Genomic DNA, 23,744 nt, shown 5'->3' on the forward strand with positions numbered 1-23,744 from the left:
AACTGGACCTGGATAGGCTGGAGAAGTGGGCCCATGTGAACCGCATGAGGTTCAACAAGTCCAAGCTTAAGGTACTGCACCTGGGTTGGGGCAATCCCATACATGAGTACAGTCTGGGAGAAGAACTCCTTGAGAGCAGCCCTGCAACAAGAAACTTGGGGGTTCTGGTGGACAAAAGGCTTGACGTGAACCAACAGTGCACGCTGGCAGCCTACAAGGCCAACTGCATTCTGTGCTCCATCAAAAGTGGAGTGACCAGCAGGTCGATGGAGGTGATTGTGCCCCTCTACTCTGCCCTCATGAGTCCACGCTTGGAGTACTGCATCCAGGTCTGGGGCCCAGAGCACAAGAAAGATGTAGACCTCTTAGAATGAACCCACAGGAGGGCCACAAAGGTGATCAGAGGGTACCTCTCCTATGAAGAAAGGCTGAGAGAGCTGGGGATGTTCATCCTGGCGAAGAGAAGGCTCTGGAGAGACCTCATTGCAGCTTTTCAGTACTTAAAGAGGGCTTATAAAATGGATGGAGAGGGACTCTTTACTTGGGTAGATGATGATAGCACAAGGGGGAATGGTCTTAAACTAAAAGAGGATAAATTTAGACTAGGCATTAGGAAGGAATTCTTCACTGTAAGAGTGGTGAGACACTGGCATAGGTTGCCCAGGGAAGTTGTGGATGTGTCCCATCCCTGGAGGCGTTCAAGGCCAAGTTGTATGGAGCCTTGGCCAACCAGATGTAGCGGGTGGTATCTCTGCCTATGACAGGGGTGTTAGAACTAGATGGTCTTTGAGGTCCCTTCCACCCCAAGCCATTCTATCATTCTATGATATACAGTTAATTTATATATATATTCATACATATAATAATATATGCTCACATATTAGGTTATTCAGTTTAACAAATATATTTTCTGAGGAAAATTCAGCCCAAGATCATTTTTGACAGGTTCCTGTAATATGTAATCTAGCAGCAAAGGAAACTTTCCTTATGGGAAACCTTTACTGACAACTCATATAATAAAAGTACCACTAGACAAGTGTTGCTGCCTTTGAGTAATACCCAGTGAGTGAATCCCACAAGACGGTTGCTTTGGTGGCAACACAGATCTGTAGGGTGTCTTTCTTGCGGAACTACTGTTTCTACTGACATAACCCAACAGAGAAACAGCATAATGGAGATGATGCATGACTCCGATGTGTTTTTCAGACCTTTATGAGCCACTTTATACAAATATGTCAGACTAAAGGTCAGTGTTAGACCAGGCAATTGAAAGATCAAAAGCAATGTTAGAGATGTTATTTTCCCCAAATGCTTATTTTTGGAGCTGTTCAGTATTCTGCTTTTTGCCATCAAATCAGTAGGTTCTGTGAGCTCTGAGTTTCTGCAAACTAACTTAACAATGGTTATGATTTTGCTTATTTTGCTGGAGTACTTTTTTGCACTCCTAAGGTCATAAGAAATCAGATCATATTTTACCTTGATGAAAACCTGCTTTTTTTTCTTTTTGTTACTTGGAAGTTTTATGGTCTGATTCTGAAATAGTTCAGACAAATATAACAGCATGTCAGACCAATGGCTAGTCATATAACTGTTAATTTTGAAATCCTAACATGATCCATTGTGATTGTAATTGTATGTTGTCACTTACTGAAAATATTCTATGATATCCTTGTTTTCTTATAATGCTTTCTTATTAATCTTTCCACAGAGCATCTAAGATATGCCAGATTCTTCAGGAACGTTTACACCCTGCTAGTGTTCAACTGTTGCATAAGTTGCAGTTTGCTATTTTGAACATTCTTAAAATCTTTTCAGGTTGGTTACTGTTGTAGTGACTGCTTGTGTCACCATATATGTTAGTAGTGTAGTGTTAAGACTTTACTATGAGCAACCCTTTGTAAAATTCAGTAAATTTGGGTGATGTCAAGTAGGGCAAGCACACTGATGCAGGAAAATGATCCTAGCAATGACACAGGAAAATATTTTTGATGAAGATCACATAAAGGGATAATTTTCAGAATGGCCACATTGATTTAAAATCTCAGTGAAAGCAGGTCTTGCACCTATTCCTCTCTTCTTTCATTTTTAGGCATGTCCCCTCTTCCTGCACTTGCTCTGACACACTAGGACCTCTTCATCCTTGATTCAACTCTCAGACCCAGTATAGGCATTTAGGTTTTGTCTCACTTTTTTCTACTGGACATTTTACTGTTAGGCTAGTGAATTGAATCAAATTGCAGCAGTTTTTTAATGAGCTAGTTTTTTTTTTTTTTTTTTTTTTTTTTTTTTTTAATGCAGCTTATGGCTGATAGAAAGGAAAGATGGGGCAAGTGTATAAATGAAGTTTTGCCTTTGGATTGAGCCAAATTTTGTTAGTGGATTGGCTACCTGTAGCTGAATAACTTCACCTTCAACCCTTCAACAAATTGCTCTCATTTGAATACCTTAGTTTTATTCTTTGCATATGGGTGCCCAAGACCAGCACTTTGAGAAAAGCTCTATAGTGATGTAAGCATATAATTTCGTATTATGTTATGGAGAACAGTAATGGGAATTTAATCAAATAAGCCTTTTTTGTTCTCTAATGGAAAATAAATCTGACCAGAAATATTTCTCAGTGCCTTTAACTATCAAAAATTCTTTTTAAAAACTTTTCTGCCCCCATTTTTTTGGTCAAGTTTTAATCTGATGACAGTGATTATTTATTTTTAACTGATTAAGCTTTGGACATTTTCTCTTGCAGAAGAACCAGCTGTCACCAGCAACCTTTTCTGTGTTGTCACAAAGTGTAAAGATGACATAATGAGTCATTTACTTGTCTCTGTCATTGAAGGAATCAATTTGGTTCAAGATCATTATCAGGTTTGAGTGGTTTCCACACCTACAAGTGTTATGTACAGATGCATTAAACTTTGGGAACTAATGTCAGGAGTATTTTTTTCCTGTTGTCTGAATGATTGCTTCCCATATTGGCTTTACAAAGCTAAGGTTTATATGGATATAGTTCTTAGGAGTTTTACTGTGATACATAGAAGGAATTCTTAGGTATATATTAGTGAGCTTTGACAGCTGTAAATATAACTAAAATTACTGTATCATGAATAATTAAAACACCATTCAATACCAAACAGCAGATCATTTTAGTTTTTAAATATTGCGATACTGCTAATCTCATGAATAAGAGTACATTTATTCTTTTAAATCTTTGCAGGAACAGATGTAAGATCAAGCTAAATACAAATAGACTTCTTAGCCAGAGTCATTCCAACCAAAATAGCAATTGTCATCACCTGTTGGGGTCAGTTTTTGTTTTTCTTAAAAGTACATGAAATTTCCAGCAGTCCTGGTTGGGAGAAGTAACATTTAGCATTTCAGTCACTTGTCCAATGCAGGAAACGGGCCTTTGGATATCACAGACAGACACGTGCATGCATGCTTGCATATACACTCACATAGAAAATACTAGCTTCATGCTTTTAGGACAAAATTTACTTTCCCTGTTCATGAAATAGCTCTGCTAGTCTTTACTCTGTCTATCTGGAGATTTTTGCTGACATGAATAGAAATTCAATATTTTAATGTAAACAAGATGTCAGAAACACCACTCAGATCTCAAAGTAGTCTTTTGCTGAAGAGATACATTTTTGGAGTCTCCAGTGCTCCATGAAATACTTCTGCAAAAAAATGAAAAAATAAAGCAACATCAGAAATGTGAATTTTGACTTTTCTCCTGAATTCTATGCAAAGCATAATACAAGAAATGTCTTTTACATGGGTATCCAGAATTTTCAGTTTGCTGAAAAGAAAGTGATGCTTAGACCAGTTATTTAAGAAAACTAAAAAATGTTTAGCCTAAAATTATCAAAACATTTTATTGAAATGAAATTTCACAAATTTTGGCATTTCTGTTATTAGTTGAACATCCTTGATGTTAGACCAAATTCACAAGCACGCTTGTTTTCAAAACTGAAATCTTTGAGAATTCTGTGGCTCTCGAAAACCTTTGGTCCGGTTTCAGCTGCAAATACAATGGATAAATGAGTAGTACCTTACCCACATTCTCATTTGAAAGTATGCCTTATTTGATTGCCAAGACCTTCTACTTCAAAAAATAACACGATCTCATGAATTTGCTAAAAAATTGATCACTCTGTTTTGCAGGATATTGAAAGAATGTGGCTTGCTTTCAACAAGGGGGATTGTGAGAGTATGGCATATATAAACCAGAAACTTTCAAATACTCTGGAGAGTTTCCTGAGAGCCTTACAGAATACCACTGATGGCAGCTGTGAATGTCAACTAATGTCGGGGAACATTCAGAGACGCTTGCAAATGTAAAGCCTTTTACATTTTGGTGCTCAAAATGTTTCGTGTTAGTGATGCTATTTTGTGCTTGTGTGTTATAAATTATGTAATTACAGGAGAAATACTTTTAATCAAAGGCTCTTTAAGCTTTGTTCATGCAGCTGAAAGTTGAGCAGATACAATGCACAAATTATTTAGGTTCCATTATTTAGTAAAATTCTGGATTTTTTTGCTTTTGCTGAGCACTTGCAACAGATCTTGCTGCTTCACAAGGAATGCTTTGAATCACAACTAAGAAAATAATTATTTTCCATTACCTCAAAATTTTGTTATCTTATTTTTTTATTTATATATATATATATTTATTTATTATTTAAAGTTGTTTTGCTATGCCCTTGTCCTCTCAGCAGCTGGAAAACATTAAACATTTCAGAAAACATTAAACATTCAGGTCAGTTCAGACAGTCAGAAACATGGGATGGTGCTTGTAAACTTGAGCGCTGAATAATTTCAAATATTTGGTTTTTTACTTGTGGAAAAAATAGTAGATTTTAAGTGAACAAATAAAACTACTGTTATAGATTATTTCAAATGAATTGTCAGTTAAAAGTGTCGCTTATAACTGTTGCTGTTCTAGTATAGCTGATTATTTGTATAATAGGCTTAAATGTGAATTACTGTAATAACATGGAAGAACGTGAGCCTGGATGTTCTTCTTTTAGGCCATATACTTGCATCCAGTGTTTTAATGTCAAATAATATCTGAAGCGTCTATACTCTGCATTACTTGAAGTAGAATACTAAAGAAGTATTTTAGTAAAGAAGTATATTTAGTAAAGAATACTAAAGTAGATAGACTAAATTCATTACTCTTCTCTGGTGAGGCTGCACCTTGTGTACTGTGTTCAGTTTTGGGCTCCTCACTACAAGAAGGACATCGAGGCCATGGAGCATGTCCAGAGAAGGTCTATGAAGCTGGTGAAGGATCTGGAACACAAGTCCTATGAGGAGCGGCTGAGGGAACTGTTTTTTTTTTTAGGCTGGAGAATAGGAGGTTCAGGAGAGACCTTATTGCTCTCTACATCTACCTGAAATGAAGGTGTGGGGAGCTGGGGGTTGGCCTCTTCTCACAGGTAACTAGTGATAGGACTAGAGGGAATGGCCTCGAGTGCCAGGGGAGGTTTAGGTTGGAAATTAAAATTCCTATCTTCTCAGAAGGAATAGTTGGGAGTCAGAATGGGTTGCCCAGGGAGATGGTGGCATCACCATCCCTGGGGGCATTCAAGGAAAGGCTGGACCTGGTGCTTAGGGACATGGTTTAGTGGGTGACATTGGTAATAGGGTGATGGTTGGACCGGATGATCCTGAAGGTCTTTTCCAACATTAATGATTCTATGGTTTGGATCAGCAGTGCTTTGTATCCCTAGGTTTTTAATCTCTTGGTTAAAATTTATTAAGTTTATAAAAAATAAATTTAAATTTTATTAAAAATAAGCACGGCATGGGAAGGTGTGTGGACAGTGTGCACAGTGTAACATGACCCTTTTGCCTCAATTTATGTCTGTTTCACTATTTGTAATATTTTTTTAATACATACTGAAGTCAATGACTTAGTTCTGATAAAGTGTGAATCTAAGGCTATTGTTTCAGGTTGGCTGAAAATTGGGAGCTACAGTTGTCAGAAAATCCTGTGCTAGATTTTCTCAGCAATTTTAATCTTTTGAATGGTGAGTTATTGTTTTCTTCAGTTATTTTTTTGAAAGTCAGTGCTGTTTTTTATTTTATTTTTTTTCAAAACAATGTCATTGTTTTTTTTAACTGTAAAGGTATGCTGCTTATGGAGTTTGACAATGTTATACAGGTGCATGTACTTGCCCTAACACATGACAGCATAGTTTAGCCTGTTCAGTAATATGCGGTGAGTCATTGGAGAGAAGAGAGGACTCAAGTTAGTGGAAGAAGAAAATCTTAAAGGACTAAAGGACAAAAGGCTGCTTCACTGCTTTCATATATTCTCATAATACAGGGTTGTGTGGTAACCCTTGCTCTGTTAGGATAATGCAAACAGATGCACAAGCCCTTCAATCTGGCATAAGAATGACCTTTAAATTTGATGTAAAAGTAAATTACATGACATGAAAGTTTTATGCCCTTTGTGACCTCTTAGAATAACTCTAGAGAGGAGGCTACAGTCTGTTGGGTACTGTTGGCATTGTTTTTCTTCTCTTCCAGATATGAAAGTCAAAGACTGTGTGCAGAATATTACTGAGCTGAGACTGGACATTCTTTCTTCTGTCAACATTTCTGAAGAAACTTTCAGTACCATCTTGGATGCCAGTATCTCTTGTTCAAAGGTAAAATATCAAAAAGGAGTGTTAAATAAACGGGTTGACCCATAGCCTACTCTGACAAAAAAAACCAACAACAACCCAACTTGTATGTGTGGGATCTTCTATTTTCACTTGTCACATGTTGAAAGTAACAATATGAAGCATTAAGAGAAAAACTTACAGTAGCATCAGTCTTGTCTAAATATGATTCATGCATTCGTTTGTGCTGACACTGAATTTGAACTTTGCTATCTTGGTAGTGTTGAGAAGGTGAGACTTCTGAATAAATCATTTTCATCTTCCCACTTCTGAGTCTTGCAATACAGAGTAGTCTGATTTGTTTTATTTTACTCGGTGTGCTCCTCATTATATTCTCACTTGAATTTTGCCTTACCTTCATTTTATCTGTTTGAGTATTGTCTAAAGACAATAAAGACAATAAATAAAGAGATTGTGTAAGTTTTCTGAGTGAAGGACTGTGTATATTGACATTGCTGCTGTTTCTGGTGATCCCTGCAATCATATAGTAGAAATCATGAAAGCTTCTAGCTACCTGCATGTTCCTTCTCCTGTTAATGCCCGTGTGACAGAAGAGTTGGAGGTACATTTGGTATAAATGGGTCAGGTCCATCAAGGAGCCACTAGATGGCACTAATGCTCCACTTGCAAAAACCGATGCATGTTTTGTTCACGAGTGTGTCTATTGAAGAAAGCAGTTCAAACAATCATAACTATTTATTTGTAGCTACTAGATTATTTGTTCTTCTGCTCCTTTGGCAATGTGGCTTCCTTTATTGTTAGCTTGTTATTTTAATACCAGTAAATAGTAATGAGAGAAGTCATCTGGAAGTGATTCAGTTAAATGGGATTTTGTGCGCCTTTGATCTTTTGGAATAATAATGCTAATTGACTGACTTTTCAAATAATTTTCTATTATCCCTCTCTCTCTCTTTTTTTTTTTTTTTTTTTTTTTTTTTTTTTTTTTTTTGGTTGCCAGTGTACTATGTAGACTTCGGAGATATGCACACATCTCACATTTGCATATTTACACAGATATTTTTTGTGTGTGCGCATAAGAGCTTAATTTTTCCCTCGGTCCAACTGGAGCATTAAAACCTATGTCTCTTAGTCTCTTAGTGATTATACAATATATACAAATACTTTTTCAAGCTATAATTTAAGCATATTATGTTTGTGGTTTACATGGCCACTGTCAGATAAAGCTCGTGATACTCACAAGCCCCTTGAATCCCTGGATTTCTGTGATTGTATAGTACTAATGTGCTTACTTCTGGGATAGTTGCTCATACTTGCTGTGCTTAACCTTTCTGCCTCAATATTATGCTCTGGCCATCTTCATTGCCATGGAATTGTATTTAAAACCGGCTCAAAATTTTTAATCTCAAGATTATAAGCCTTCATTCACTGAACATAGGAGTTTGGCATAGCACTGGTACTCACAAAGCTGCAAGGAAAGTTCAGGGGGACTTGATCTACTAAGTAAAATACTAAATGAATTAAAAGTGGAGTGAAACTGTAATGTTCTTGTGGGGCATGAATCAAATTTCCTTTAAAACAAGAAGTTCAAATCAGTAACCTCTTATGCTGCTAGTGGAATTACATCTACACTCATATTCTGGTGTAGAATTCTCATATTCATATACAGACACAAAATGTCAATTTTTAAAAGTATAGGAAGTGCTTTGGAATCACAAAGACAAAATTCTAGAAAAATAATCTGAAATTTAGTAGGTTGCAGTGGGGATCCTCTCCCTCACTGGGTGCTGATACCAGCTGCAGATGTATTCAGTGGAGGCAGTACACCAGGAGGTTCCATCCTGGGGAGTGGATGCCCTGAGTACTGATATATCTGGGCTGCCAGTGTTTGTCTTTGTGTGAAATATTTGTAAGAAGAAAAATGTAATCCGAAGAGTCTTTATTTCAGTTTCACCCAAGGTCTGCTTGGGCTTTTGTCTCTTCTTCCTGTGTTAAATAATAACACTTTAAAGGAGTGTTGAACTGAGAAATGTGAGCTGGCTCAGAGTGAACATTGTGTCATCCCTAAGTGTTTTGTGTGTGCCCTCTGAAATAAGTCCATATTGTTTGATTTTTAAAATCCATATTTTTAAAATCCATATTGTTTGATTTTAAAATGATCCACACATCTACATTTTGATCTTCAGGTGTTTCTGCTACAAAGATGTATATCTGATAGAATGGGAATGGGAAGCATTGTTAATACACCTGTTTATGGTATCAGTGCCTATAGAATGAATTATTGACCTATTCACAAATGAAAAAATAAATGTTCATAAGAAATATATTTCATCTGTTTATAGGCACATAGAATTTAAAGTGAGAACATACCAATCTGTTAGAGAGCTGTATAGTTCATTCTTTCAGTTCTGTTGACAACTGCAAATTGTTATGCTACTGTGACAAATTCTCATTTTATTGACCATAAAACAAGGTCATGCATTTTGGGGAGAAAAAATGTTGATATACATACACTGTGATAGGTTTTTTACAGTGCCTTTGTGGGAGCTTTAACTGGAACATGTGATGAAGAAGTACTTAGCCTGTTGCTAAAGCTACCTGAAAACAACAAAACTTCTCTGGCAGTAGAAGAATTATGTTCTTTACCAGCACTGGACATGTACACCATGTTTGTACTGATTATACAGAATTTGAATTTACGTCATATTATTTACACGGTAAGATGAGGGCGGGGGGAAAAGTCATTCAGTTCTTATGCTTTTCTTTTGAAGGTGGTCTAAAGCATGCAGGGACACAAATGAATCATTCAGTTAATGAATGTAATGAAAGTTGTTGCTTCAGATGTCCTTTATGTGTGGAAGCAAGCACTGGCCACATGGTGCTTTTTGTCTTTATTTAGCTCCACAAAACAAACCTAACAGTTGAATGGGAGTGGTAGATCCTACTATATTCCATTTCTTGATTCCTCAGGAAAATTATCACTGAGGAGTTAATTATGAAAACATTAGAGAAAACAGAAAGTCAGAGATGCACTTTTATTAATCTTTAGCGGAGTTTGTAGTTCATGGGATTAGTCACTTAATCTCTAAGTGTGAAACACTGATTTGACATCATTGAAACTGAAACCATCATAGAAACCCACATTACATGAATTTCAAACTTATTTCCTAGGAAGAAATCATAGCACTCTGGAACACATTTTATTTGTAGTGGTAATCACACAGAATTTAAGTGGCTCCTTCAGGAAAAATGTAAATATGCTTTTCCAGCTCTCAGGATAAGTCTCTCTATAAGGGCAAAATCTGCATATTTTATGTGACCCGAGACAGGTGACTTTAACTTGATTCATAACCTCTCTGTGGTCCTTAACAATGTTTAATGCAACCAAATGATTGTGATTGCAACAGTGTCTGTTGGCATCTACTCAGTCTAATCCAACTGAAAATGCCCTGCAGTTATTTACCCAGGTAGAAGAATTCTAGAAGACTGATGGTGATGGCAGACAGTGTATGTATACTCCTAGAAAATAATGAGAACAATACAGTGCCAAAACTATAATAAAGGGGATGAAGATGTCTGCAGCAAATCTGTTTTGTCTGTATAATTATAGATAATCTGGAATCTAATGTAGGTTTTCAGTGAGGTACTTCTACTTGTAAGAGCAAAATTATTAGATGGAATTTGTCGTAAATAGCAGTTGTTTACTTCATCTCTTTTGGGGTCGTTGTTAAGTACAAATAGCTGAAAGACAGCTATAGCAGAGTGAGGAAGAACATTTTGTTCAAAAGCCATAGATTCTGGATTCTATTATGGGAGGTAGTAGAAGAAAAAGAAGAGAAAACAGTGCTCTTTCAGATGGGCTTTTTTATTGAACCCTGCTGAAGCATAATGAATTCCAAGTACAGAATAAAAAATGTTATTAGCTCATCCTAAATTATTGTGGAAGTTTTGGAATGTTTTATTCAAATAAAAGTTTATTATGGTATATTTATTTTTTGAATGTGTGAAAGCAGGTGAAGCCTGAGAAGGAAATTAGGAACAGACATTATTATAGTAGGAAGTATCTTAGTCAAATACAGGTGGATAAAATAAAGATAATCAGAGGAAGCAGCTGGAAGTATATAATGAGATTATATTGTTTTTATTATCATGCATAGGCAGGTAACTTGATAAATCAGTCTGCATTATCATAACATCTTAAATGGCCTATAAAAATTAGGGAGAGACAGAAAATTCTTATTGTCAAAATGTGTGGTGGCAAGAGCAAAAGGCCAGTTGGACTTTGGTCAAGTAGAGTATGAAAAGCACATAATTATTTCATGTAAAAAACATCATGTACGAAACATGGTAAGGGAGGAACAGATTGTTAGTAAAGTGTGTTTTCTAACATGATTCCTAAAGCAACTAAAGTGGTTACTAAACTTAATTTAAATTACAAGTTATTTTAAAAATATTAAAATATTTGCATTGAACACCCTTAACCTGTTGAAGGAAAGGTTTTCATTTACACTGAATTCCAAAGGGACAGAATGTTACAGATGCTGTTAGCATGAAGTTGAGTAGGACAGCTCTTCACCTCTGTATTTACATATGTATTATTGGTATTTTAATTACTTGTATGTCATAGGCCAGTTCTAACATAAGAGAAATTTTATTTACATGAATTTTAGGGTACTAGGGAGCTTTGTTAAACATGATTTGCAGGAGTGTTTTATAATTAGTTTTAGAAACAGAATAATTTTGAATGTGTCATTGAAGGTTAAAATTTCTTTTTCTATTTGGAATTTATTGCCATAATTTTTCCTTCTTTTCAAGAATAAGATACCATCTGAGATGGGCGATGTGCTAAGCACATTGCTGGATGTGGTCTCTAGTATCAGCTCTCTTCTCAAAAAAGTCCAGCATATCATGGAAAACCTTCCAGTGTTCCTCCAAGCAATTCAGAACATTGGTGTGCTGGACACATTGCAGCAGGTATGTGTATGATTTTCATTGTGCAGACTTAATTCCCATTGTGAGGTGCCTTTTTGGGGATGTGTGCTAAGTAAGGAGAAACACTAGTAGGAATTTTATCCTAGAAAGTTAGAGAAAAGAGAGCCCATATACCTTGATCTCTTTCAAGCATGCTGGTGATTTTGAGACCACATCAATGAGTTGTTTGTAATAACTTTTTTTTGGTAACTTACGAAAGCATAGCCAAAGAGTTAATATAGTGTTAAGCTACTGAGCTACTGATTAATAATATTGCATGTTTATCTGTGATTTGGAGATAGACATACTAGATAGACATACTTTTTTTTTTTTTTTTTTTTTTTTTAAATGAATAAGCTATTTCTTATCTATCATCTACTTAGTTTAATAAGAAATACCTTTGATCTTTAAGGAATAAGATGTGCAGTTTTTGGATCAGCACATCTTGTTTTGAATTCTTGTTTTGAATTTTAGAATTCTTGAATTTTAGAATTCTTGTTTTGTCTGTTTTAATACTCTTTTGTCATAGCTCTGTTTGCTATTTAAAATTAAAGGTTGCTGGAAGTGAGGTGATATTTCTTTTGTCCCTGCTATTAAGGATAGTTCCTGTGCGCATTTGTAGAGCTAGCACAATGATGTATCTAGTATTGAATAAATCAGAAAAAAGATCTCTCCTTTTGAGGAGGTTCCAATTCCATAAGAAGACCCACTGACCTCTCTGGCATTACCTTATGGATTTACTACTTTGTGTGGAAGACAGGGTTGAATCTAAAATTGCACTAAACTCTAAAGTTAGTGGTAAACATTGCAAAATGTGACTACCATACCTGATAAACAGTGCCTTACATACTGTTTTTCCTAGTGATTTGAATGTTCTCATGAGCTACTAATCTGTATGACTAAGCCGCATATTGTAAAATCCTGTTTTGTGCATATTTGTTATATTTATTTAGCCTCTGTTCTTTGAAGTAGCTCTTTCTCAGATACATGCTTTTCATCAGAGACTTACATCTTTTCTATTCTTCTTTAACTAGGTCTGATTATGCCAGATTTAAGATTTTCCTTCCCACAAAGGAAGTCTCCTTTACAGAGTGAAATCTCATAGAATTTCTCAAAAGGTCATTGAAAAAAGTTTGCAAAGGAATAAATCTAACAGCAGAGGGCCATCTGGTCTCAGTTTTAATCTTTGCTCTATGGCAACCCCTGTTATTCTGTAATATAGCACAGATTTAATATCAGATTTTTTGTTCCTTTTTACATTTTTGTTTTGTTTTGTTTTCTAAGATTATGTCTTTTTGAAGACATAATCTTTAATTCCTTAGTGTTTTTTTTTTTTTTTTTTTTTTTTTTTTTTTTTTTTTTTAGAAATTGCTGTTTGTTTTTGTCAGCTAATTTTTCTGGAGGATTTAAACACTCAGTGCCTATTTCTTTTGTTAATAAATTAACTATGTGATGTTTTTAAGGACCTTTCTGTCTCCAAGTCTTATGGACTAGTAAAAGTTGTTTACTTTTAAGTATCTTTTCTGTTTCAGGTTCAATTGCGTTTTTCTGCTTTCCAATAAATACCTTTAATTCTTGATTATTTTATTTCCTTCTTGTCTTTTCTATAGTGGCTTGCCTTGTGCTACTAAATAAGTGTGTTGCTAAAATGCAGACACTACTTATAAACCTTTCTCCTTAAATATTTTCCTCAATTTCCAAGGAAGTTCCTTCTTCTGGATTTTTACTTTCATGATGACCAAAAGCAAAGTGTTTCAGTGGCCTAGAAAGATAATAATAAGAATAAAGTATGTAAAGCTTTATAAAGTAAAAATATATGGACCTTAAACACAGAGTAAAATAGATTCTCTCCTTCCTTACCTGTGAATTGAAAAAAAAAAAGTTGTAGTATCATTTAAAACAAAGAAAACAAAACAAAACAACAACAAAACAAAACAAAACAAAAAACAACAGTTATGCACAGTTTTGTTTTTTTTTTTTCTCAAGAACAAAATGAAAAGTAAGAAATATTATTTGAATATCTGTAAAATGTGAAGTTGAACTGGTGTGTTACACGTTGTAATAAAGGATGATGTAAAAACTCAGTATTTGCCACCCAGTAGTAATTCGAATACAGAGCCGCTTTCTGCTGTTACCTGTATTGAGTGAATGGATAATTCCCTTGAGGAAAAAACACTGCTGATTTCAATCATGATTTAACTTGTTTGCTTGCTGTTAGAAATTATTTGCTTATTTTCCAATGTGAAGTTTTGGCCTGTTTGTTACTCATGAATAGATAAGCCCAGGGCTGGAGGGGACTTGCTGAATTACTGAATGCTGTCACTTAATGAAAGGCAACCTCATTCTGTAATCCCCGTGCTAAATTTAACAAGTTCTGTGTTAAAACTATCATTACTAGGAAGCCTCCTGGAGTTATAAATGTGTAAAATTCTGAATTAATATGATCTCTGGCTAGTACATTTGTTCTTGTATCAAAAATGTCTTGTAGCAATTATAACTTCTCTGACTTGTCCACCTGTTTGTAGAAGGCTAGTTATAGTCCTTCCCTGTTTTCCTAGGTTAAATGGATTTCTTTTTGCATTTGTTTTTGTTTGTTTGTTTATTTATTTATTTATTTTTCTTATAACAGTCTTGCTATTGTCTCAGACATCCACATCATCACATGTTGTGTTAAGGTCAACCTTGAATGCTGGCAACAAGGAATCTGTACAGTCTTTGAGAGCAAGTATGGCTGGTGACTCTTGTAGTTCTGATCATTCATGTCTATGGCTGCTAAAATGGCTTTCTTGATCTTGCATTCACCTTTTCCATAAGCTTCATATGTTTATGTCTCTTATTTCATCAAGGATAAGTAACAAACTCAGGTAAACTTCATTTTATAATAGCAAATAATGATTTCAGCTGATAAATAATAATTTGCACTGGGTATCATATTTGGCTTACTTTAAATCAGGTAACCAGTATCTTCACATATAGTATTTTGATATTCACTTCTCCTTTCAGAGCCAAAAATTCTTTACAATGGACTTAAGGTCAGTCTCAAGAAAACCACTAGTAACTTACCTGTGATACAGTATTTTCTTTCTTTTTAACGGGATCCCTGAAGTATCAAGACCATTCTTTACCTACTATATAGTTATTGAATGAATGCTAATCAATGTTTTCTATGATAAGAAGGCTAACTAGGTTCTAGGGTTTACCTAGATTAGAGATAGCTCAAATCTTTTTCAGTAAATTCACCTGCCTTCCCAAATAAACGTATTGTGTTGGTCTGGAACAATACTTTGAAAATGCATTAAATTCTACACTTCACATAGTATTTGTCTGCAACTCTTCTCCCCGTTAAAATGTATTGTGATACCTTGCCATATTAAACATTTATTAAACCATTATTTCCTGAGGCATTGTGTTACTCATCATTGAGTATAGATGTGCTTCAAATGTTGCCATGTAAATTTGACAAAATTTCAATAGAATACAGGCTTTGTTTTGCTTATGCCTCTGCAGAATTAGGAATATCTATTTCTCTGCATTCTTTCCTTTATCTTTTTGGTTTCATTGAAATTTGAATTATTTTAAATCTCCCTCTGCTTTTCCAGGAAAAATGTCATTTTTTTTCTTTCATTTCTTCATGTAATAATCATGACTTTGCTTAAATTCACTTTGCAGTATGTAATTTGGCTTGACTTTTGGGTTTACTTTATTGAATAGTTGATATTTCTACTCCAGACAATTTATTTTTATTTATCCTTTTTTTTATTTATTTTTTTTATTTTTCTTTCTAGTAATATTCTTTCCACTGTCCAATTAGGTCAGAAGTCCCTATGCTATGATTTTTTTGCACCCATTTGACAATCCAGTTCCAGAATAGCCTTTTAATCTGCCAATCTTTGTTTTCCATGAGTCTGTTGGCAAATGGCTTATTTTGTTTGTGGGAGGCTACTTGTCTGGATCTAAAAGCCTTCATTTCACCTACTTTATTTAGTTTAAGCTAGAAAATGTGGATCAAAGATATATATATTTTTTTATGAACATGCATCCTATATAGTTCTCTTACTTTATCAAAGTAAACTTTTAGGAAACATATGTTATGGAGTCAGTGGATATTTAGTTGAAAGACAGTAAGTAGATTCAGTCTGTTGGTGGCAGTTCATTGCATAAATATTCATTATCTGAATTTCAAGTTATTTTGATTGGAACCAGAATTAATTAGTAAGTTTGTGCTCTTTGACTGCAATAAGCCACATTTACCCTTCTGGTACAAATAGTCACAAATAAGGATTCAAAACCACTCTTATTCAACATTGTGCATCAAGGTGATTGCTCTAGTGAAGCCTATACCATCACATAAATTCAAGAGCTAGATGATGACAGTATGAAATCTAGATACCACTTGTTTACTATGCTGTATGCAGAAAGTGTATGCCAGTCAAGTTCTAGTGGCAACCAACACTGAGTTTTGAATAATACTTGCTAGTAATAAAAAGTTTCTAATAGCATAATTTCTAAACTGATTTATTGCTTGTCCTGGTTTCAGTTAGAACAGAGTTAATTTTCTTCCTAGTAGCTGGTAGAATGCTATATTTTGGCTTAGGATGAGAAGAGTGCTGATAACACCCCGATGTTTTAATTGTTGCAGAGCAGTGCTTATACCAAGCCAAGGACATCTCAGCTTCTTGCTCTGTCTCGCCAACAGGCAGGCTGTGGGTGCAGTAAGAGCTGGGAGGGGACAGACCCAGGACAGGTGACCCAAACTAGCCAAAGGGGTATTCCATACCATCTGACGTCATGCTGAACAATATATAGGGGTTGCTAGCTGGGGGAGGGGGCTGGGCTGATCGGGGTTAGGCTGGGCAGCGGTCAGCGGGTGGTGAGCAATTGCATTGTGCATCACTTGTTTGTACATATTATTATTAGTAGTACTATTATCATCATTGTATTATTATTATTATTATTATTGTTGTTGTTGTTGTTGTTGTTGTTATTATTATTTTCCTGTCTTATTAAACTGTCTTTATCTCAACTCACGGGCTTCACTTTCCATTTCTCTCCCCCATCCCAGAGAGGGAGGGGGGAGGGCGAGCGAATGGCTGCGTGGTGTTTAGCTGCCGGCCGGGTTAAACCACGACATGCTCATGCAAACTGCTGTACTGTTTTGAAAAATGACTCAAATAACAACAACAAAAACAACAACAAAAAATGGATTAACAAAAAACCCACAACTTTTTTCAGTGAATCAAATGTTCATTTAAGTGTTAAGTATATTTTGTTAATTTATTAGAATCTTTTTCCTATTTGCCAGTTGTGCAGTCTTAAAATGATATCTGATAGTCCACTTATGTTTTCTTGACATGCATCTGCAACAGTAATGAATATCAGGTCGGCCAATATATTCTTCAGCTATACTTTTGCAGCAGGTTGCCTTGCAGTTGTATCCTCCTACAGCCATGCACCTATAAAGCCTTCCATGAATTACCAGTTACAACTGAACACGTAATTTGAAAAATGAAGTTGCACATTCTAGGAATATGATTAATGATAGTTCTTAAGCCATAAAAGTAGTCAGATTGCTCTCCTCGTTAGATGCATGCTAGTCATGAGCAAATCGCAGTTGTAAATGCTGGCGTGACTTGAGATATGCAAAAACTAGAAGTACATTCAACAAGTTAAAAGATGTACTTGAAAACTGGGTTTTCATGGCATATGCACTTTTTTCTTTCTTCTTTTTTTTATTTTTATTTTTTTTTAGCAACTGTTTTCATTGCAAGCATTCATATGTAAATATTTATGGTTTCTGCTTTGTGAGACAGGACTCATCTACCAGAAGAGCAGAAACTGTGAAACAGGGAATCTCTAGTACAGTTGTCCTGATATTCCATTCCTTTTGTGCCTACCCAGTACACAGTATTTTTAAATGTTAATGTAATAGGCTATACTACTGTCTTTCATTCAGTACCCTGGTAACTGCAATACCTCCCCCACCACCCCCAGGCAACAAAGATGATCAGAACAGGAAAGAGCACAGCAGGCCCTCATTCTTGTTGGCAGTTTCAACAATTTAATTCTGTTGATCTCCTTGGATGCCATATTGAGAGAACACCAGGGCTACTCCCTGAAGCTACTAAGAACAACTCTGGTTCATCTGTATTTCTGTTTGTTCTAGTTCTTGCAAGGTGGGCAGTTCAGAAGTTCAGCTGCTGGATCCCTGGAGTCTGTAATCAAGGCAATCTGTAGAGAAGAATCTTCATTTTTCAGCAATGCAAACCTCTTCATTGACATGCCCAGAATCACGGGACTCTTGGAAGACAATATGGCAAAATATGGCATTCCCGAAGACTCGAGTGAGAAAATCTATTGATAAGTTGCTTATATACTCTCACAGTTTGCAGAAGTTTCTCCCTATTAAAGGGAAATGTTTATATACCATCTGACATCTCAACTAATACTGTAAACCTGAACACAAGGAGTGATCAATACAAATTTTATGGCTGAGAGAAAATAGTGATGAGACACAAGTAGTTCAGGTTGTTTCCTATCCTTTCAAATAATGAATAAAAATATTCCTGTCTTAGGGATATATTTATTAGATTTTATTATTATTATTTTTTTAAACACCATATTAAAAATACATCTTTGAGATATGAGACTGAAAATCTATTGCTGCTTGCTTTCCTTCTGTGAACACAATGGTGGTACTGTGCAGTAAAATAAGGAAACCCTCTGGATAACGAGTTTTCTAATAGTTGAAATGTACATTCTTTACAAAGTGCCCCAAAAGTCTCTTCTCTCATATAATTTCACCTCTGCTCTCTTTCTTCAATATACTTTTGACTCAGCCTGGTAAATGCTAAAATTTCTAATAACTTTGTTGGTGCTTCAGTGTCCCTGTGCTATTTCTGCAGTCTTGGCTGTACCAGCAGGTGCTTTGAGTAAGGAGCCAGAGCTCTGTCTTAGCCTTGTTCACTTGCATGTGGGCAAAAACACAGCAAACTCAGATTAGCAAGTCTTCTGTGTCTTTTAGTATATCGCAGTTTTTGACTGGCCAGTTTGGAGCCTCTTAATTCTTTCCTGTCATTTAGCAATGGTTGTGCTTAGTAATGAATGTTTCCTTGAAGAAAGTATAAGTCTAGGCAAAAAACTGGTCATTCTAAATGATACATTTCTGATGATTATTTCTTTTATCTTTGGTGGGATTCTAATGTTATTGGCTTAGTTTTCCATTAAATGCAATAATACTTGTCTTCCTTAAGGAATTGTTTATGACATGAAATGACATATTTCTAAATCCACTCATAATTTATTTATTGTTTAAAAGTAATGCACATGAGCTGGGCATCTAAATCCAAATGTTTCCCACAGAGAACTCATTTCCTGTACTTGAGTGCTATGCAAGTGCAGTGGGATATCTTGGGGTCTCTTCATTGGTATATGTTCTGAAGGATATACTGCCACCCTAATACACTAATAACCCAATCTGGTGTAGGAAAATATTTTTTAGTTAAGAAATGATGTTTATATTTTTCAAATCAGGAAGTTAGGTGGCATAGTCTAATGCCATTTTTCTTTCTTTCTTTCTTTCTTTCTTTTTTTTTATTTTTAATTTAATTTAATTTTATTGTTTTAATGAAAATATGCAAATGAAGTCTGTATTTATGAAGGGTTATCCTTCTTTCTAAAGTAGGAATAGAAAGGTATAAAAAAACTGAGAGTCTAGGGTGAGTCTGGTTTCTTAAGGTGACTTTTCCTCAGAAATCATTTTCTGTGCAGAGGTTTTTTGTCCTTCCACTCTGTAATGCACTAATGCAGCACTTAGGACAAATGGAGTTCACAGGTTGCTTTTCAGGAATGTGACAACCTCTTTTGATTGTTTTTTGCTTGTCTAATGTTTAGAGTTCTGCAACCTCAATGATATCTTAGACTGTGGTTAAACAATTTCTTTTCAGGGACCTGTAGTGATTGCTTAGTGATAGTTGATAATATCTGGCATGCTGCTGTGGAAGATCCTAAATTAAGACTCAAAATGGATTAAATAAATAAACAAAAGCCAACTGTATTGATTTTCTTAATTGTGAGTCTGTCTTTATTTTTGCAGCTCCATTTTGCTTGAAGCTTTATCAGGAGATTTTACAGTCTTCTAATGGGGCTTTGGTATGGACTTTCCTGAAACCTTTATTACATGGAAAGATACTGTACAACTCAAATATCAACATGATTGACCTGGTGATAGAGAAGGTGAGTATCAAAAGAAACGCTATTTCTGTTTATTGATTTTTGTCTTTGTACTTCATTTTAAAGCCCCTTTTCTTTCAGGGTAGGTAAAAGCAACTGGATAATTGCCTTTGAGAAAAAATGGATCTATCCTATCCCTCAAGTTCTCACCTTTCTACTTCAAGCATGATATTTCTCTTAACTTTTAATTTGTTTGTTATAGTGGTTTCACCTTGGAGTGAAAAGAGTAATTTTGTTCAAAGTCACTTAAACCTTGTATGGAAAGATTAAAAAGAACACATTAGCAGAAGTGTAGCATTGTATCAATGTTCAGAATTACAACATGTTGTATCAATGTGCAGAATATACCTATTACAAGTAAGTTTTTGCCCTGAAAAAGTTTTTTTTTAGGATAAGAACTCTATAGGGCAGCAAAGGGAACTTTGATGAAGGGATGCCCTGGGAAGGAAAGCCTGTTTGGAGGGAGTTACTAAGCTGCATTAAAAAACAAGCTACAGTGCATCTTGGTTTCCTTTCTGATCATGTTTTAACACTAGTAGTATGAATACTGTTGGCTGAGCTACCATATATATGTTAATATCGATGACTTGATATTAGTCAACAATTTTACTGTCTGGTATGGTAGGTACTCTGGTTTGAGCATAATTATCTATAAAGATGTCTTTATTCATGACTAGCTTTGAAGCACTTATGTAAAAGAAGAGATCATAAATTTAAGTACAGCTAAAGTATGGCTTAGAGTTCTATGCTAATTTTGCATTTATCTTGCAAATATATTATTTTTACCTCAGAATATTATTTATTGCAGGAATGACAATTTTGCTTAAAATCTAGAAAACAGCATTGCTTCTCTGTAAATGGTACACAGAAAGACTGTAGTAATCTTAAATGTGATGGTAACTATTTCCTGTGTAAATGCAGTACAGTGTGATGGTCACCTCTCTGGAGGTGAGTATAATAGACTTAAAAATTTTAGTCATCTAAAAATGAAGCTGTTCTTGCTTTTTATAGATGGAGATTCTATAAAGAATGAGTTGTGATAAATGACAAAAAAAAAAATCAAAGTAAGATTTCTTAAACGTATCAGTAGAGTTCATAATGAAATTAACTTTATTTTTATATATACATATATATTTTAACTATACAAAAATTCTGGCTTCTGCTTCTACCTCAATGTCCATTAATATTCACAGGATCCCCAAATTTCCATCAGCTTTTTCAGGCCTTTTCAGGAATCTGTATTATCTCCTTTTTTTTTTTTTTTTTACACCCTATTATTTACATCTAATAAACAATTACAGACGTGTGCCTGTTTATAATATAAATACAAAACTACTAGGAAAGTTTCTTCAACAATTTTTATTTTTGTTATATTACACAAGCCTATCAGTTATTTCTCCAACATAAACAAATTTCTAATGCAAGATAATGGCCCAGGTATCTTAAAAACAGCTACTGAAAGCTGACCCTTTAGCCCTTACACAATCCTACTGAAGTTGGAATAGAAGTTCTAATTTACTTTAGACAATGTGACCACGCTGTCTACTAGAAGAAAAAAAGCAGAGGATTAAAACTGAAAGGAATGTTGACAATTGTATAGTAAGACATATTCTGTAAGTTATTCACATAAATTGTTTTGTTTCAAGACTATGCAACTAACCATTCTTTGATAAATTGTGAGGTTGGTGGCTTTACCTTCTGAGAAGTCAACAGTTTGGATGCATAGAATAACTGTGGCCATCATAGATGCATGCTGCAGTGCTGACTTAGTGCAACCATGATCAGTGGCAACTGGCATCCAGGAATCTGAATACAATGTGTGATGTCTTTGATCCCCATTTTCCCAGTTGAACTTTTATCCAGTGATGAGCTGATCTTGTGATCCAGTTCTTTGTAACTGGAACAGTTGGAATATGTACACAAAAGTAATAAGACAATTCAGAAATAAAATTCTAGCTTACTTTCTGGATTTGCATAAGCACACTTGACTTGTCAGTCTGTTAAAATACGTCATTATAAAGGCAGTTAAATAAGCTCAAAAGAACATTTTTATTTATGCTTGCATCAGGAAGGCACTTAAATGTATTCAGTCCCGAAAGGGCCATAGTTGATATTCAAGGCTAATTTTAATCAAAGGTAATATCCAGCCTAAATGTTACATAGAATATTTATTTTAATGGACCTTCATTGACCAGGAGGAAGAGAACTTGAAGGGAAATTTTATTAAATATCAAACTCCAACTATTCATTAAAACATAAACTTGTAGGAGTCACTTTACCAAGTTAGATTGTGTTCATCCTGCCTCAAGTCCTGACTCCTACGGTAGCCAGTAAAGGCTGTACAGGGAATTGCTGATGAGCACATGAGCAAATTTATACTGCCTCTAAATACTTTCCCAGCTTCCAAAGACTTGTAGGTCAGAATTTCCTCCAAGACTTTACTGCTATAATTTGTCTACTTTATTTTTGAGCTCATGTAAACTCTGCATCCACACTGTGCTGAGGTGTTCTACATCATCTACCTCTTCCTTATCTACTTATTCTTTAACTTCTCCAGAGAGCTGAGGTACAACTTCTCTTTAAAAAATCAAGTGTTTTATAACTCCCAGCTATGTTGACTTCTATTCTCTATTTATACTGCTATCCTTTATTGCAATTTCTATTTATTTATTATAACAAATTTAAAATTTGTTTACTAGAGATTTCAAAATCATTAGTCTGTGTAGTCCTCTAGCTCCCCTAGCATCCTTTTTAAGAATAGCATTGAATTTGTTATTCTTCAGTTCCCTGATATCAAGGGCAATTTTAATCAGAAAGTTATGCTACAGTAAGTACTTCAACTGTTTCATCCTTGAACTCTTTTAGAATTCTTGGCTGGATGTTATCTGGTCCTGGAAACTACTTATTGTTCATTTTGTTAATTTACTTGACTTTTTTTTTTTTTTTCCAAGGTGTATTTTTTTTTGTAATTGTTATTATTGTTATTATTATATGTAATTGTTATTATAATATGTAATTGTTATTATTTTTTTTTTTACTGCTGCTTCAATTCAAGACAGATTTTCTAAAGTGTACTCCATGTAGAAAGATTTGACATGGTAACATTCCAGAGGCCTACCATGTTGAATGAGGAAGTTAAACTTCCAAAGTTAAACTTCCAAAACTTTAGTTTATTGTTCTTTTTCTCATTTGGATGTAACTTCATCTTTTAAACGGATGTTTTCTAATACCTTTCTGCTGTGTAGTCCATATGCATGCATACATAGGCATGTAAATGGTCTTTCTCAGTGAATATTGAGAAAGATACTGTTTTGATAAACAAAATACTGTTTTGATATGTATTTTGATATGTATGTATTTGTTCAGTTTTCCACTATTTTGCCATTAATCAGTCTCTTTATCCCTTGCAAAAAACCCGACCCCTTCAACTGCTGCTTTTATTTCAAATAAGCTTCTGTATCATATGAAATTCTTCTTTTTCAAAAATCTATGCTGCTGCAGTGGATTTTTTTGGATTGTATTGTTTGTATAAGGAAGTTGAATACAATCACATTATAGCTGCTGCAGATCTTTGAAGTGACTTCAGGAAAAAAAAAAATCCTTTGTGCTGTTCAGAATCAAGTCAAGAAACACCAAGATCTGAGCTCTTCTGAGCTCCCTGGCGAGATGCTTGATCTAACAACTTATAATGGATTAAAATTCAATCTCCTCATGTTGCTGTGTGACCTTATGCTCCTGCTCTATGCTGGGGAAAAGGAAATCTTCCATTTTGGCTCTTTGCTACCCTTGCAGCCTTTCTGGTTTCCCTTAGCTTGTCACCATCGAGCCTGGACAGTGGGTTACATGATCCTGATGTTCAGGTCTGGGTTTTCAGTCCATGAGGTTTCTGTGTTGCTTGTTAAGAGAGAAACT

The 23,744-nt window shown here is 35.0% G+C and overlaps 2 protein-coding genes across 5 annotated transcripts in view; both read left to right on the top strand.

The window, feature by feature from the left end:
- LOC311432461 (ATP-binding cassette sub-family A member 13-like) overlaps nt 1–2,127 on the top strand; it is a gene marked incomplete at its 3' end in the record, with an annotated part of 44,774 nt that extends 42,647 nt beyond the window's left edge. Inside the window, exons 18-19 of the mRNA XM_084510910.1 lie at nt 1,709–1,815; nt 2,090–2,127. Of these exons, the coding sequence (XP_084367036.1) occupies nt 1,709–1,815; nt 2,090–2,127 (145 nt within the window). The remainder of the gene's footprint in view (nt 1–1,708; nt 1,816–2,089) is intronic.
- Nucleotides 2,128–2,772: 645 nt separating this feature from the next.
- The window catches only part of LOC311432077 (ATP-binding cassette sub-family A member 13-like), a 155,154-nt gene continuing 134,182 nt past the window's right edge, over nt 2,773–23,744 (top strand). For 3 of the 4 annotated variants that reach the window (XM_084510132.1, XM_084510133.1, XM_084510134.1), the window contains exons 1-8: nt 2,773–2,862; nt 4,162–4,334; nt 5,956–6,032; nt 6,538–6,659; nt 9,155–9,349; nt 11,448–11,606; nt 17,767–17,944; nt 19,696–19,835. In XM_084510132.1, the coding sequence (XP_084366258.1) occupies nt 2,803–2,862; nt 4,162–4,334; nt 5,956–6,032; nt 6,538–6,659; nt 9,155–9,349; nt 11,448–11,606; nt 17,767–17,944; nt 19,696–19,835 (1,104 nt within the window). In that variant the 5' untranslated portion in view covers nt 2,773–2,802. Of the gene's footprint in view, nt 2,863–4,161; nt 4,335–5,955; nt 6,033–6,537; nt 6,660–9,154; nt 9,350–10,108; nt 10,140–11,447; nt 11,607–17,766; nt 17,945–19,695; nt 19,836–23,744 lie in introns of those variants that run through there. The other variant, XM_084510135.1, reaches the window with a different exon arrangement.

Source organism: Aythya ferina (genome assembly GCF_964211825.1).
Source record: "Aythya ferina genome assembly, chromosome: 2".
Classification (NCBI taxonomy): Eukaryota; Metazoa; Chordata; class Aves; order Anseriformes; family Anatidae; genus Aythya; species Aythya ferina.